Here is a 13,911-nt window from a genome sequence, read left to right on the forward strand (position 1 = left end):
CTTGAAATTTATAACATTGCTTGACAGTCTAACTGAAAATCTGACTTGGAAAACCTTGTACATGCCAAGAATGAGTCATACATCATATCTCGCTGCAGACACAAGAAGATGAAGCTTCCATCTAAATATCACTTCTATCTAAATACCCGACAACATATAGCGCTTGTCTTAGTGTATTAAAGCATTTGTCACTGTGCCATCTTTGTGTGCTGTACTTGAATAAAAAATCGTAACCATGGTACCAAAGAAATTTAGTGATTCCAGCAGTAAAACTAAAAGGACAACTCTGAGAACCACAACAGCATTAAAGAAATCATTGTGAAATTTGTTAAAATGAAGGTGATTTTATAGGTGTAATTTTTGGGCCTCGAAACAATTATTTGGTTTTCCATTATTTCTTATGGGAAAGATACATTCCGTTCTCAAACTTTTCAGCATTTGAACATGAATTTGGGACAAACTGAATTTGACAGTCAAGGTATCACTGTACTAACAAAGGCAGAGGACTTGGGAAACTGGAGAATGAAAAAAATTAAATTTGAAAAATAATAGAACATGAGATGGAGGAGAGAAGAGTGAAACAGTATCTTTTGAGGAGGAAAAAGTAGATAATCTAACAGAGATTAGTAGTATGGTTAGCTACTTCTTGCATACATATACATACATACAGGTATATGCATATGGCTGCATACATACAGTCTTTTCCTCTCTTCCTCTTTTCCTTTCCCATATCCCAGTTGTTCTTTCCTTTTGTGCTGTCATTGTTTGATCATTTGATCATTTTTATGCTAGATCTTGCAACCTGAACAACTACTTCTACGATAATTTGCAGTATATTAGCTAGTGTTGAAAAAAATTTGATAGTATTTGAAAAAGTAACAGAAAAAAACAAGAAAATACAACTAAATGAAGGAAAAAGCAAAACTAGGAAAAGATAAAACAAAAATGAAAAAGAATTACCCCTGGCCCCAGAAAAACCAATAAATGAATTCTAAAAAAGGAACAAAAAGCAATTCCTCTGTATTTTTGAATAAATGGTGTCTTTCCAGGATCCAGTGAGTTAAAATTCTCTCTCTCCAGTTTTATATATGGTCGCTTTATAAGATACAGGTCTCTCTGCCCCAGAGGCCCCTCTGTCCATGCACCCAGACTATGGCAACTGTCACAGCCCAAGTATGTCCCTGCTCGGGTTGCTAGATGAGGAAAGCAATCACACCCCTGGTCGTGACTGAATATAGGCCGTGGGTGTCCATTTAGACTGCTGGAGTTAATGTCCACAATTACAGATCCAGCCACCTCTGAAAGCCGAACTTAACAGGCCTGGTTTCCCATTATGGAGGGTAAGTAGGCTTGTGTCCTTCTAAACTTGACCTTAAACTTTTCAGGAGTCTACGGCAACACTGTCCCTTGTGGTTCTGTCACCCAGTCAATGTGAAAATTAACACAGGAAACTCTGAACCGGAGTCCTTCTGCAGTTGTTCTGTGGTTCACTCTTCATCAATTAACCCCTTCACAAAATGGCCCCTGATTAAAAACTCTTTGACAATACGGCAAGTACTCACTGGGTTTCTTCTCCAACTCTAGCCTGTCACGACACAATCATCTTTGGAGTAAAATTGTGTGTTGTTTTTGTAGTTTACAATAGTTGTGGCCTTTTCTTTGTGCTGGTGCCACCAGCTAGGATAATTTAGCCCTGATTTGCTGTCTGGGTTTACCTTCTCTCTCCAGACACTGGCCTTATCCACGATCAGGTAAATCAGTTGTTTGGCACTTACGTTATCCTGTACCAACAGGAAGCAAAACACAGATATGGCTTAAAGTTATTGAGTAACTGTGGCCAGAGTGCAGAATCTTGTATTTTGTTTATTACCATTTTCAGTCAATTTTTGTGTATTGTGTTTTTCATCTCTATAACAAATACCTGAGATAAGCAATTTGGAAAAGATTGATTTTAAAGACTTTACCCCATGATCAATTGGTCGAATTGTTTTGGGGCCTATAGCTGAGCTATGCATCATGATGGTTATGTGCTGCAAAGTATAATCATTCACTGTATGGTCAGGAAACAAAGAAAAAGGAGCAAAGAGGAAACCACACTTCCAAAACCCCCTTCGATTTCATGCTCCAAATGACCTAAAGATCTCTTACTAGACTCCATTTTCTAATACTTTTCACTGCCCCCCAAGAGTGCCACAGGCTTGGAACTAAGCCTTAAGCATATGGACTTTTGGATGATACTTATCCAAACCATAGTATTCCACCCTTAGTGGTCAAGAGGGTTCGTTCACCTCACAATACAAAATCCATTTATTTCATCCCCAAGAGTTGTTTCCAGAGTCTTTAAGTATTCCAGTTTGGTTCAAAATTTCAAATCCAATCTCAACTCTGAGGCTCTACCCCAGTGATGGTGAACCTTTTAGAACTTTCAATAATACAAACAGCCCACTGTAACACATATGCCATAGGTCTACCACCACTGTTCTAGCCAAACTCGTATCTATAAGCCCCTATAAAAATCAAGAGCCAAAAATAAAACAAAGAATATCCAAAACCACCCCAAAAGCCAAGTTACATACTTTTTGGATACAGCGGTAAGTTAGGTACAAGGTAAACTCTCCTATTTTAAAAGGGACAGGAATGAGAGATCGAAACAAAGCAGAACCAAACCCCATCAAGGTAAACATTAAATCCTGCAACCCAGTGTGTTGTATTCAGGGCACACACGTGCTAGAATCTAGGTGCCCAAGGACCTGGGAAGCCTGCCCCTATTGCATTGCTGATTGCAGTCCACATAGACACCATTTCAAGCTAGCTCTGGTCACTGCTATAGCTTTTCTTGATGAATATTGCACTTTGCTAGTCATGTAGGGGAATGGAACTCCCAACCTACTATGTCCACTAGTTCATGTTCTCTAAAATCGAAGAATGAATTTTAGGAACAATGGAGTTTAGAGTAGAATATATTTATTGAAAGAAAGAAAGCTTCTGTCTGAGAGAGGGACAAGAAGGGGTCCCAAGCAGGTTGCCAAGGACTCTGTCTTTTCCAGGGACTTTTATAGAGCAAAATCATGGGGCGAGACAGATTCAAGGTGAGGGAAAACTGGGAACTCACAAGGCAGATGGGCATAAAGTGAGACATAACTATAGTTAGCCAATAAGATTAATGGTTCAGATAAAACTGATTAGATTGAGGACAAATGAGGAAGTGAGTTACATAGAAAGTGGGCATTTTTAGAGAGCTGTGACTCTTCCTTAGGGGTATGGAGTGGTGACTCCAGACTTCCTCAGGGTGATAGGGAACTATTTAGAATGTCAGTCCTTAGGATATGGATGCATTTGTTTGATCTTTTATCTGAAGGCCTGGCCCATAGGAGGAGGTGTCTGTCTCCCCCACAGTTGCAAAGTGTCTGGGCTTCTGCATTGACTCCTTGGAGGACCCAGCCCTGTCTCACTGCCTATAATATTTCTAACTAACTCAGCTGCCTGCAACACTAGGACCTCTGTTTTCCTGAGGTCTCTAGGGCCCCTTCAGCTGTACCCTCATAATACCATACATTACTGTATCCAAGGATTTCTGCAGGAACTCTGATTCTGGACACATTACCTAATTTCCCAGGCTTCACTTTGAGATAGTGGAATACGCCATGATCCAGTAACTCTTCGATTTTCCATGCCTTTAAAACCAATATCAGGTGGATAACACCAAGGTCCGCTGCCACTGCAAGCTATACCTGGACTGACTTGCTGCAGCAGATTCTGTGTGCTTTGTAGGCTGAACACCAGAAATAGATCCCAAAGTGGCAATTCCCTTGGCAGTCTTGAGGGAGCAGGGCACCTGGGACTCTTGAAGTAACTGTGCCCTGGAAAGTCTTGGAAACAAATTGGCATTTCACAATGAGATGTGATGGCTATGGGCTTGCCAATTCCTGATATGTCCAAATTATTTTTCCTCGGGTCCCCTTGCAAAATCCTTGATTTACTGTGTTTAGAGTCTTGCATATCCTTTTACTGGTCATGTAGATATTTTTCAAACCTTTCTACTCCTTTTTTCTCTCAGTTCTCACTATCAATTTGGTTAAAATTGATAGTAATACACATGTTTCTCCCTGATTACTTTCTTCGAAATTTCCTTCCTCAGGTATATTAATCCATTGTGTTTGTTTAGCCTCATGAAATATTAAGACATGGAAAAAATGCATCCAAATTCTTTGCCACAGTCTAACAATGGTGAATATTCCATATTTCTGTCTGAAAATTTGTCAGTATAGCCTTTATTGTCTACATTTAATATTGTCTATTAGTGTTCTTATCTTTGAGCCCTCATAAGGACTGTCCATTAAACACTTCTTACAGCACATGAGGTTTTTTCTAGCCTACTTCTCCAAACTTTTCTGATTCTGCCTACAAACCAATTTCAAAGGCTTTTCTACACTGTAAGGTATATAGTTAACAGCAAAGATCCCACTGCTCAGTATCAATTTTCTGCTTTAGTCAACTGTCATTGTAACAAATTCTTATGATGATCAACTTACAAAGAGAGAAGGGTAATTTTGGCTCATGGTTTTAAATGTTCTAGCTCTAAACCTTTTGTAGTTCATTACTAATTAACTCCCCTTACTTTCTACCTATGCAAAGATAGCACATCATCACAGTAGAGCAGGCCAGAGCAAAACTACTCACCTCATGCAAAGCAGAGAGAGACAGAGGCAAACAGAGACAGACAGACACAAAAAGGGAGAGAAAGAAGGTGAGAAAATATGGGGCTAGAGTGCCATAGTCCTCTCCAAGAGTGAGCACCTAATTACCTAAAGACCTCTCACTAGGCTCCACCCCTTAAAGGGTCCATCACCGCCTGGGAGTGCCATATATCTAGGCACCATGGCTTTAACCTGTGGACTTCTGGGTGACACTTATCTATCTAAAGTGTAGATAAACTGGTGTGATATAAGAGCTTCAAATGGCCTTTTACATGTGATCAAATTTCCTCTGCACAATTTGCTGAAAAATTCCCTTTTACCACTACATTGTTTTGGCATCTTTGTCAAAAGACAGATGACCATAAATGTAGTTTATTTATGTAATATTAACTGTTTCATTAATCTTTTTGCTTTCAGTATTCCAAAATAGCACTTCCTTGATTTATGTCACTTTAGAGTAAGTGTTGAATTCTTGTAGAGTAAGTCCTCCAATTTCATGCTTCTTTTCAAAAATTGTATTTATTCTTCTAGGTCTTTTAGGGGATTTTTGTATAAATTTGAGGGTAAATTTGTTCATTTCTGTCATAAAATGTTTGTGGAATCTTCATAAATATTGCATTAAATCAGTTTTGGAAGACTTGTTTTTAGTAATATTATATCTTCTAATTCACAAACATGAAATGACTTCCCTATTTTTCTGTAATTCTTCTCAGCAAGCTATTATATTTTTAATATGCCATGTATTCCATTTGTGAAATTTCTTTCTATATTTTTGATTCTTTATGGTGCTAGTACAAATCAAACTATTTTTTATTTCATCCTTATTTATTACTAGTCTATTGAGATACTGCTATGTAGAAATTGAGCTTTTCAAAATATTGATCTTTATCCTATTATCTCATTGAAATTTTTTATTAATTCTAGTGGGAACCTTTTGCTTTAATTTGGTTCTGATTCTTTAGAGTTTTCTATGTGCAAGATCACTCCATATGTGAATAGTTTTGTGTTTTTGTTTTGTCCTCCCAATAGGGATTTCTTTTATTTGTTCTAATTACATAATTGCACTGGTTAGAACATGCATAGCATGTGGAATGTGTTGTAAATAGACATTGTCTTGCTTGTGATTTTAGGGGGAAACCATTCAGGTTTTCATCTTTAACTATAATGTTAACTGTTAACAGTTGACAAAGTTCCCTTCTGCTTCCAGTTTGGTGAGAGATTTTATCTTGATTGAGTGGTGTAGTTGTCAAATGACTTTCTTTGTTGAGCAAGTCACTTGGTTTTGCCCTTTGTTAATGTGATTTATTACTTTAACAATTGAGAATAGGGAGCTGATGTTTCTATTGCTGAACTGTGTCTTCCCCTTCAATTCTCTCACAACTTTTAATTTCACATATTTTGGACGTGGTTGTTGGATGCTTGTATGTTTATAATAGTAACAGACGCCTCTTGAAAAACTGACTTCCATAATTCTAAACTGTCTCCCTTTTTCTCTATGAATTTTTTAATCCACTTTGTAGAATTATCCTCCACTAGCACATGTAGATTATGGCTACTGTTTGCATGGTACAATTTGAACTTGTGTCTTTGAAAGTGTGTGTCTTATACTGAGTCTTTTAAAAAAAATATAGTATGACAATCTTTCCATTTGGTTAGTATGTTTAATCCATTTAAATTTAGTCTTTTCAAATGGTTGGATTTATATCAACTGTTTTGCTGTAGGGATGTTTTGTTTTGTTTTGTTTTGTTTTGTTTAGTACGTATCAGATTGTTATCATTTCTCTGTGCATTTTTTATTGCTGCTTCTGAGTTAAAAAATATTTTCTGGGGCTGGGGATTTAGCTCAGCAACATAAGCGCCTGCCTTGCAAGCAGGCAGTCGTGAGTTCGATCCCTGGTACCGATAAAAAGGAAAAAGACAAAAAAAAAAAATTTTTTTTCTGATGTACCATTTTAATTACTTTGGGTGATTTATTTGCTACCTTTTTCTTAATCACAGCTCTAGGCATTCAATATGTATTTAATTTGAAATAATCTACTTCAAATTAATCCTAATTTAACAAATGGTGTAAAGCAACTTAGGTTCAATATTGGTCTATTCTCTTTTTCTTTCTTTATTATAATACAGCCATGTATGTCTTCATATAAGTTCAACAGCACAGTTTTATAATTTTTCTATAAAATTATTTTTGAATCCATTAAAACAAAGGAGGAAAACTATATATTTAACCTTTCTTTTTAAAATTTACCTACAAAATCCCCTTTACTGGGGCTCCTTATTTTTTATGTGGATCCTAGTTACTGTCTGGTATCAGTTTTTCTCAGCCTGAGTGTTTCTCATAAGGTAGCCTCCAAACATTTGCTGGTGGACCTGTGTTGGCACTGGATACCACATTTAAAGTGTAGGCAATTCATGGTTCCATCTTGAGTTTACTTTCTACTTGCCTGGGGTCTCATATTCAGTTAGAAATGAATAAATGGTAAGGACCCTTTGTAGTCATTCCTGAACACGTATGTGGCCTTCCATGTGGCCTCCCACTCCACCCTTTCAGAACTCTTTTGTCATGCAGTTTGCTTGAAGAGGAGATGGAAATATTCTCAGACTGAAATATCACAGACTTACACTATCCTTACCAAGGTTCATCAAGCTTTTTTTTTTAAGTGAACATTTCTTGATTTGTTGTATGCCCTTGGTCAGTTTCCAGGCTCTTGAAATAGTTTGACTGTTTTGTCCAATTGTATCCTAGCTGTATGTGAGATTATTTACTGAATTACTTCCACAGCTATTTTGGAATCCTACCCACAATGGGACAATTCTTAACTCTTCCAGCCATCGGATGTCTTAGAAGAAAGAATGACTAATTAAAAAATCAGTTCTACAGGTATCAGAGCTGCAACAGTCCTCACGTTGTGTTTTAAAGAGCTGGGAAATGAAGGAAGGAAAAATAATTTGGGAGTAGATTCTCTTGTCTTGTTTCTTTTGAGAAACCAACAGGTACATGCTGCATATAAATGGAAACCACGAGGGGAAGCGGCCTCCTGGGGGAGAAAACTAGATTAGAAGAATAGGGAAAGCACTCTAAAAGTTAACATTCCTTCATATTTGCACATCATCCTTTGGGAACCATCCAGTAGAGGAATGAACAATGTGATCAGTTAAAGAGTGGCCAAAACCTTGGTTAGAGAAATGGTACTGTCAGCTGCCCTCACATTTAATATCAGAAAGGAAACAAGGTCTAAATAATCACAGTAAGATCATGATAAATAAATATTCAGAATCACCTAATCTCTCAGAGCTTGGAAGAAGAATTCATTGCCAGAGATCTAAGGATACAGTGGGACAGCAGACTCCGGGAGCTGAGGAGGGCTGGGGTGAGACCTATGCCAACTGCAGTTCTGTTTTGAGGTGTCACTTGTCCTTGTCCCTGTCCCTGTGCCTTTGATCTCTGGGGCTTTAGATTAGAATGTGAGCACTGAAGGCCATGAAGAGGGCATGCCCATTTTTGTCACTGTCCTAATTGACATGCAAAAGGCCTTTGCTGTTCTTTAAAGGAGCAGGGCCTGTGCGCCAGTCCCGAGGAGGACTGTCACAGTGATGTTTCCTCTAGGGGTAAAATTAAGTGTTCAGTATTGAGAGCCCATTGAGAGGACCCTGCTAATAATAAGAGTATGCCATTCCTGTTTCCCAGATGTAAAACTGAAGCATAAGAGGGTTAAAAGCAGTCAAAATACATGGTTAATGGCAGTAACAGAACTAAAATCTTGAGATTTCACTAAGCTACAAAAATGCCTATAAACCTGCTGTTTTCATTATTTCCTCTCACATAAGAAATTATTCTTAATAGGCTTAAGTGTCTTTAGTAAATCCAATATTTAGAGAACAAAACAAATAAGCCCTAGAACTCAGTCAAAATCTTGAGGAAAATGTATCTCTGCCTTCACTGAGCCTAGAAATAGGGAGCCATACTGGGATGAGCTTTCTATCCAGTCCCCTATGTCTGGTGTCATTCTGACCCTCTCTTCCCTCACTCACTTTGTGAGCAGTAACATCCCAGGAGGTCATCTGCAGGCACTTTACCAAGAACCTGCCACATGCAGGTCTCACCAGGAGCTGTGCACACTGACAATCGGCATCTTCCAGGCTGGAATGAGCTCACAGGGCACTGGCGTTTCAGCTCCTGTAAGGCACTTGGCTCCTCAACCCAAAACTGAAACTTTCATCACTTTGCACCCTTAATGTTTTCAGAGCTTGTCAACTCTTTGCTTTAGGCCTAGAAACAATACTTTCTTAGCATGTGTCCAGATTAATATATAACAGCACTTAGCTAGTCAAATGCATTATAAATGCAAAAGAAAGTCATTAGAAAGAAGCAAGGAGCTCTGATGTCACTTGCATGTTCAGCCAATTCTCAGTCACTTGAGCTCTAATAATATGATTCCTCAGGGACTGGGTCCCTTTTCTCTTCCCCTACCTTCCCTTTGCCCTCTGTGAGGCTCATGGGTATGCCCCTCAGGGAATCTCAAAATGAAGGCGCATTTTGTTACAGGGTGATGGGGTGGCTTCTCTGTGTTGAAATGACTTAATTACAAAATAGTTCTGAGGAATTTAAAATCTGAGACAGGCATACACATTGAGGACAAGAGCAGCACGAGAGTGGGGAGGGAGAAGAGCAGGTTAAATGGGGTGGAAGACCCCAGAAACCAAGACCGGCAGCCATGGGGTCCGAGGGAAGGATGAGGGACCCTGAGAAAGGGGAAATCTGCGGAGGAAGGGAATTCAGGGAGAGGACAGGAAGGAAGAGAAACAGCTATGGTCTGCAAAGAAGACATGCATATGTGTAGTGATAAAAGCAGGCATGTACAGGATACATGAAAACATGAAGAGAAAAACATGTGAATTTATCAGACACAGGGAGAGACACAGAAGGTAGAGATATACAGAGAGAACCAGTGACAGAAATCCTTCCAGCATTGTGGTTCTATTCCAAGAAGAAACTATCAAAGTTTTAAAGAAATACAGGTTAATAAGCTTATTTTAAGGTGTTTTTAAAGAGAAAATATGGCAAATAATGAAGGATAAATGGGAGAGGATCACACAGAAGTCACAATCTTAATAATCATCCCCATTACATAAAAATCATCACTACACATTAAGACCTGTTTGATGCTGAGTGCTGAAGTATTACACCCATTTTAACAGGTTAAGTTATGTTACTTGAAAAGAAATATGCTAAAAGGAGGCATTTCCCTTTGTTTACAGAATAGCTTTAAAATCGAATATTCTCTTCCATTGCTCTGTTGGTAGGCACATTTCATTTTGCAGTGGTTGCTACAGGGACTGTCCCCAGGGGGCAGTTCACTGTTTCCAGAGTGGCCCTTTAGGGACCAGACCTGCCAGCCCTTGCCTGAGTCCTGTCATCTCATTGTGCTGTCATCTCATTGTTTTTAGTGGAAACAATCGCACAGCTGCCCCCATCGCTCTGCCGACAGAAGAAGTCCTGCAGACCTTACAGGACTTGATCGCCTACTTCCAGCCTCCGGAGGAAGAGATGAAGCATGAAGACAAGCAGAACAAGCTGCGCTCCCTCAAAAACCGGCAGAATCTTTTCAAGGAAGAGGTAAGTCCAAAACATGCAAAAGTTACAGTCTCTGTGTGATTCCAGAGCTGAAGTATCCCATTGAGTACTATGCAATTTAGCTTGTTCTCCATATGTACACGTTTATGAACACAGTGGAGACAAAGGAGAATATGAAACAGCTGGAAAGGCAAGGATTTCCTGGGAGCTGGCCTTCCCTTTCACCGTGCCTGGTTACATTAGCGATGGCTGACACATCCTAACCAGTTAAGTCTTAACTTTCAATGCTACGTGTGAACATAAAATCCATTTGCAAAACATCTCAGCTGTTGCAGTGTGGCATAGGCAGAGAGCCCAAATTTTGAGTGCTATCGGAGTTACCTAGGAAACCTACTTTAAAAAATGCAATTGCCTAGATTCTACATCAGAAATGTCTAAAAAACTGGCTAAAAAGAGTGAGATGTTCCATGGTCTGATGTTACAACCTGAGCATCTGAGTCAGTGGGGAGGGCCCTGGCCATGGCAGAAACACCCTATGGGTGCTTATGAGACCCAGACCCTCATTCTGGCTCTCTTCCTGACTGTGTAACCTTAGATAAGTCATACGCCCTCTCTGTTAGGTCTGAGAGAAGGGGGAGAGGAGAGAGAAGAGAGGTGGAGGTAGAGGTGGAGGTCCGAGGTCCGTGGAAGGAGTAGAGTGGACAGCCGTGAAAGTAGTGGGCAGCGGTGGCTTTATTTCGGGAATGCAGGGAGAGGCCCCCCCGCCGGCCCCGGGCGCAGCCTCTCCACTGCACCCAGGGCCGTGGTTATTCCAGGGAGAGGAGACTGGCCGCTGGAATCTGGCGATCTCTCTTTCTGGCGATCTCTCTCTCTGGCGATCTCTCTCTCGGACACGTGGTGTGGGGGAATCTAAATAGCCTAAGCTTAGGGCAGTGCCCTAAGGCCATTAGAGATGCACCGGTGGGCACACGTTTAGTGCCAGAAAGCAGGTTCCTAGGGAAGGGGTATAGGGTTACAGTCAAGTCTATAGGGGGCGGGGGGAGGCAGGAGTTTTCTAACTTAGCTGCAGCCTTTCCTGGTTACAGTGTCCGGTCTGGGCCAGCAACTCTTTCACTCTCCACACATGGACATGAGGATCTGGTGGTAATAGGTGGTGGCTGACTTCTGTGGCCCTCCATATCCTGCAGACAGGGCTAATCATTTTCAAAGTTAGTGGTGTGGGACACACAGCTATCCTGGTTCAGGCCTTTGATATGAGTGGAATTGAGTGTAGAGATAATCTATGTACCTTTATGCTATTGAGATTATGTTTACCCTCTCTCTGCTGCTCTTTAAGAGTGGCTAGGCACAGATGTTTTTACTAGGTGCAACAGTACTATAGATTAGGTGGAAAAGTAGTTGAAAATGCTCTTTGGTTTTATTTTCTCTAAATCCCACCTTTTGGTGAGGAGAGGTGGCAGGAAGGAGCACATGTAGTTGTCATATGCATCTGAATGGAATGTCTTGAGCTTATTTGAGATTTAAGAGAAAAATAGGTACTATATCCAGAGCTGCTTCTGAGTGATTCAGAGTCACTTCCCACCAGGCACAGAGCAAGCTTTGGTGAGATGCGTTCATGCTTCCTCTTCTTCAATATGTCCTTGGAGTAAATGAAACACAACACATGGGGCCAAACCATCACAAGGGGCTGCTGACTCACTATCTGAATGGATGCTATTTAGGTATCTGAGGAATAAAGATGCACATTTTGTTTCTAGAGGAAAAAAAATATTCAGCTGACCCAGTGAAGCCTATTTGCATATAAGCATTATCAACTTTACAAGGAGACTGATCGGGAGGGGACAAGGAAACAGGAGGTGGGGTGTTTCTTCTCCAAGAATGTTTACTTTTTCCTCCACTCTCCTCAGGGCATGTTGGCTCTTGTGTTAAACTGCATTGATCGCTTGAATATCTACAACAGTGTAGCCCACTTGACAGGGATTGCCAGGGAAGAGAGTGGAATGGCCTGGAAAGAAATTCTGAACCTCCTGTACAAGCTGCTGGGTGAGTATGCAGGCAGCGCCTTTCCTGGGGAGGCCCCAGGGCTCTTCAGGGTTGGCACAGGAGAGTCCACCATTGCCATGGAGCCATTTTCTCAGAAACTGTTTTTTGAACCATTTGATTCTAAAACAGCCAGTCACTGTTAGCGAGCAGCTTCTTGTACCTTCCAAAGTCAGAGAAGCCAAAACTACCTGTGAAACCTCAACCCTCAGCTTCTCTGAACAGCGGTTCTTTTTTTTTATTATTATTTAAAAAGAAAAAAAAAAAAAGGATAGAAATAATACAGAATTTCAGAAAAATAAACAGTAAGAAATCACTAGTTGATAAGTTACATATTGTCATCTTAGAAATAGTTGTTCAAGTTACAAAATTAAAGCATGCAAAGTGACATTCAAATAATGACACTGCAAACAGTTCTGCTCAATGATCCAACAAAAACTTAGTAATATGGTTATCAGTCCTACACACTTGTTTTTTATCTTAGATGTTAAGGTTAAACATGTCAAAACAGAACAAAATAGTTCATAAGGAAACAGTTTAAAGAAATACAGATTTCAAAGCAAGTCCACTGGAGATCTTCACTGTCTATCTTATTGTCTCTAGTTTTCTTCCAAATAGTTGTCCCCATCTTCACACACATTGAATATACCCCCAAGATACTGAACATTATAGAACTAACCAAATCATTACAGGATGATGAAGGTTTTTAGGTCTTCAAGACCTGATTTTGGGGAAGTTAATAATGGCTACCATAATGTCTCTCATTCTTTATATAGTAGCTGTCTTTATCTTTACATATGCTGAAATTGAACATCAGAGACTAGACTAATATCACTCTGAACCCTGAATAATAGTATTGCTAGATTTTATATCATAATGCTACAGAATTAGCATTGGGTTTCTTAGTGTTTCTTCTTCTTCAGAGTATCTGTTCATTACAGCATGCATTATATAATCTGTTCCCGTAAATAGTTTAGAAATTCTTCCCATGTGTGAATATCTACATGTATATCTATCCTTTCTGTATTATAGGAAAAAACAGATCAAAACAAGACAACAAAACAAATTCCTAGAAAAACATGAAATGAAAAAAGACATATAAGACCACGATATTAGGTGATCTACAGTAGTTATTTACACTTTCTCTTGTTATTTTCAATAGATTTGTCCACATCATCCAGCATTATATAGTTAAGCGTAGCATTACATAGCTATTTTTATAAAAACACTACTTTGAAGACATTGTAGGACTTGAAAGCAGTTCATAATCAAAACTGGAATGGATATCTTTTACATCTTGTCATCTTCAGAGTAGTTGCCTCTACTCTTAGACTTGATACTATCAAGCATACCAAATTCGAATAAAATCAGTCAAGGCAAAACAGTGGTCTAACAAACCAGCTTCAAATAAGATCAGTCATAATAAGACAATGTAAGTAATACAGGGTTTAAGTTTAAGTTAATAGGAAATTAAGGATAGTTACCATGGTATAACCTGCTATTTTGGGGCTAGCTGTCTGTGCCCTCAAATCTAATATGAGTAGACAGACCAGAACAAAATATAATCAAACTAAACAGAACAATAAGACTACTGTGACT

General features: G+C 39.4%; 1 protein-coding gene across 1 annotated transcript in view; it reads left to right on the forward strand.

Annotated features, from left to right (window-relative positions):
* Window positions 1-13,911, forward strand: part of Ryr3 (ryanodine receptor 3) — a 556,876-nt gene that overhangs the window by 284,687 nt on the left and 258,278 nt on the right. Inside the window, 2 exon segments of the mRNA XM_063250329.1 lie at window positions 10,146-10,314; window positions 12,180-12,315. Coding sequence (XP_063106399.1) covers window positions 10,146-10,314; window positions 12,180-12,315 — 305 coding nt within the window.

Source organism: Cavia porcellus, unplaced genomic scaffold, assembly GCF_034190915.1.
Source record: "Cavia porcellus strain 051 isolate PalLab524CR breed Dunkin Hartley unplaced genomic scaffold, mCavPor4.1 scaffold_6, whole genome shotgun sequence".
Lineage (NCBI taxonomy): Eukaryota > Metazoa > Chordata > Mammalia > Rodentia > Caviidae > Cavia > Cavia porcellus.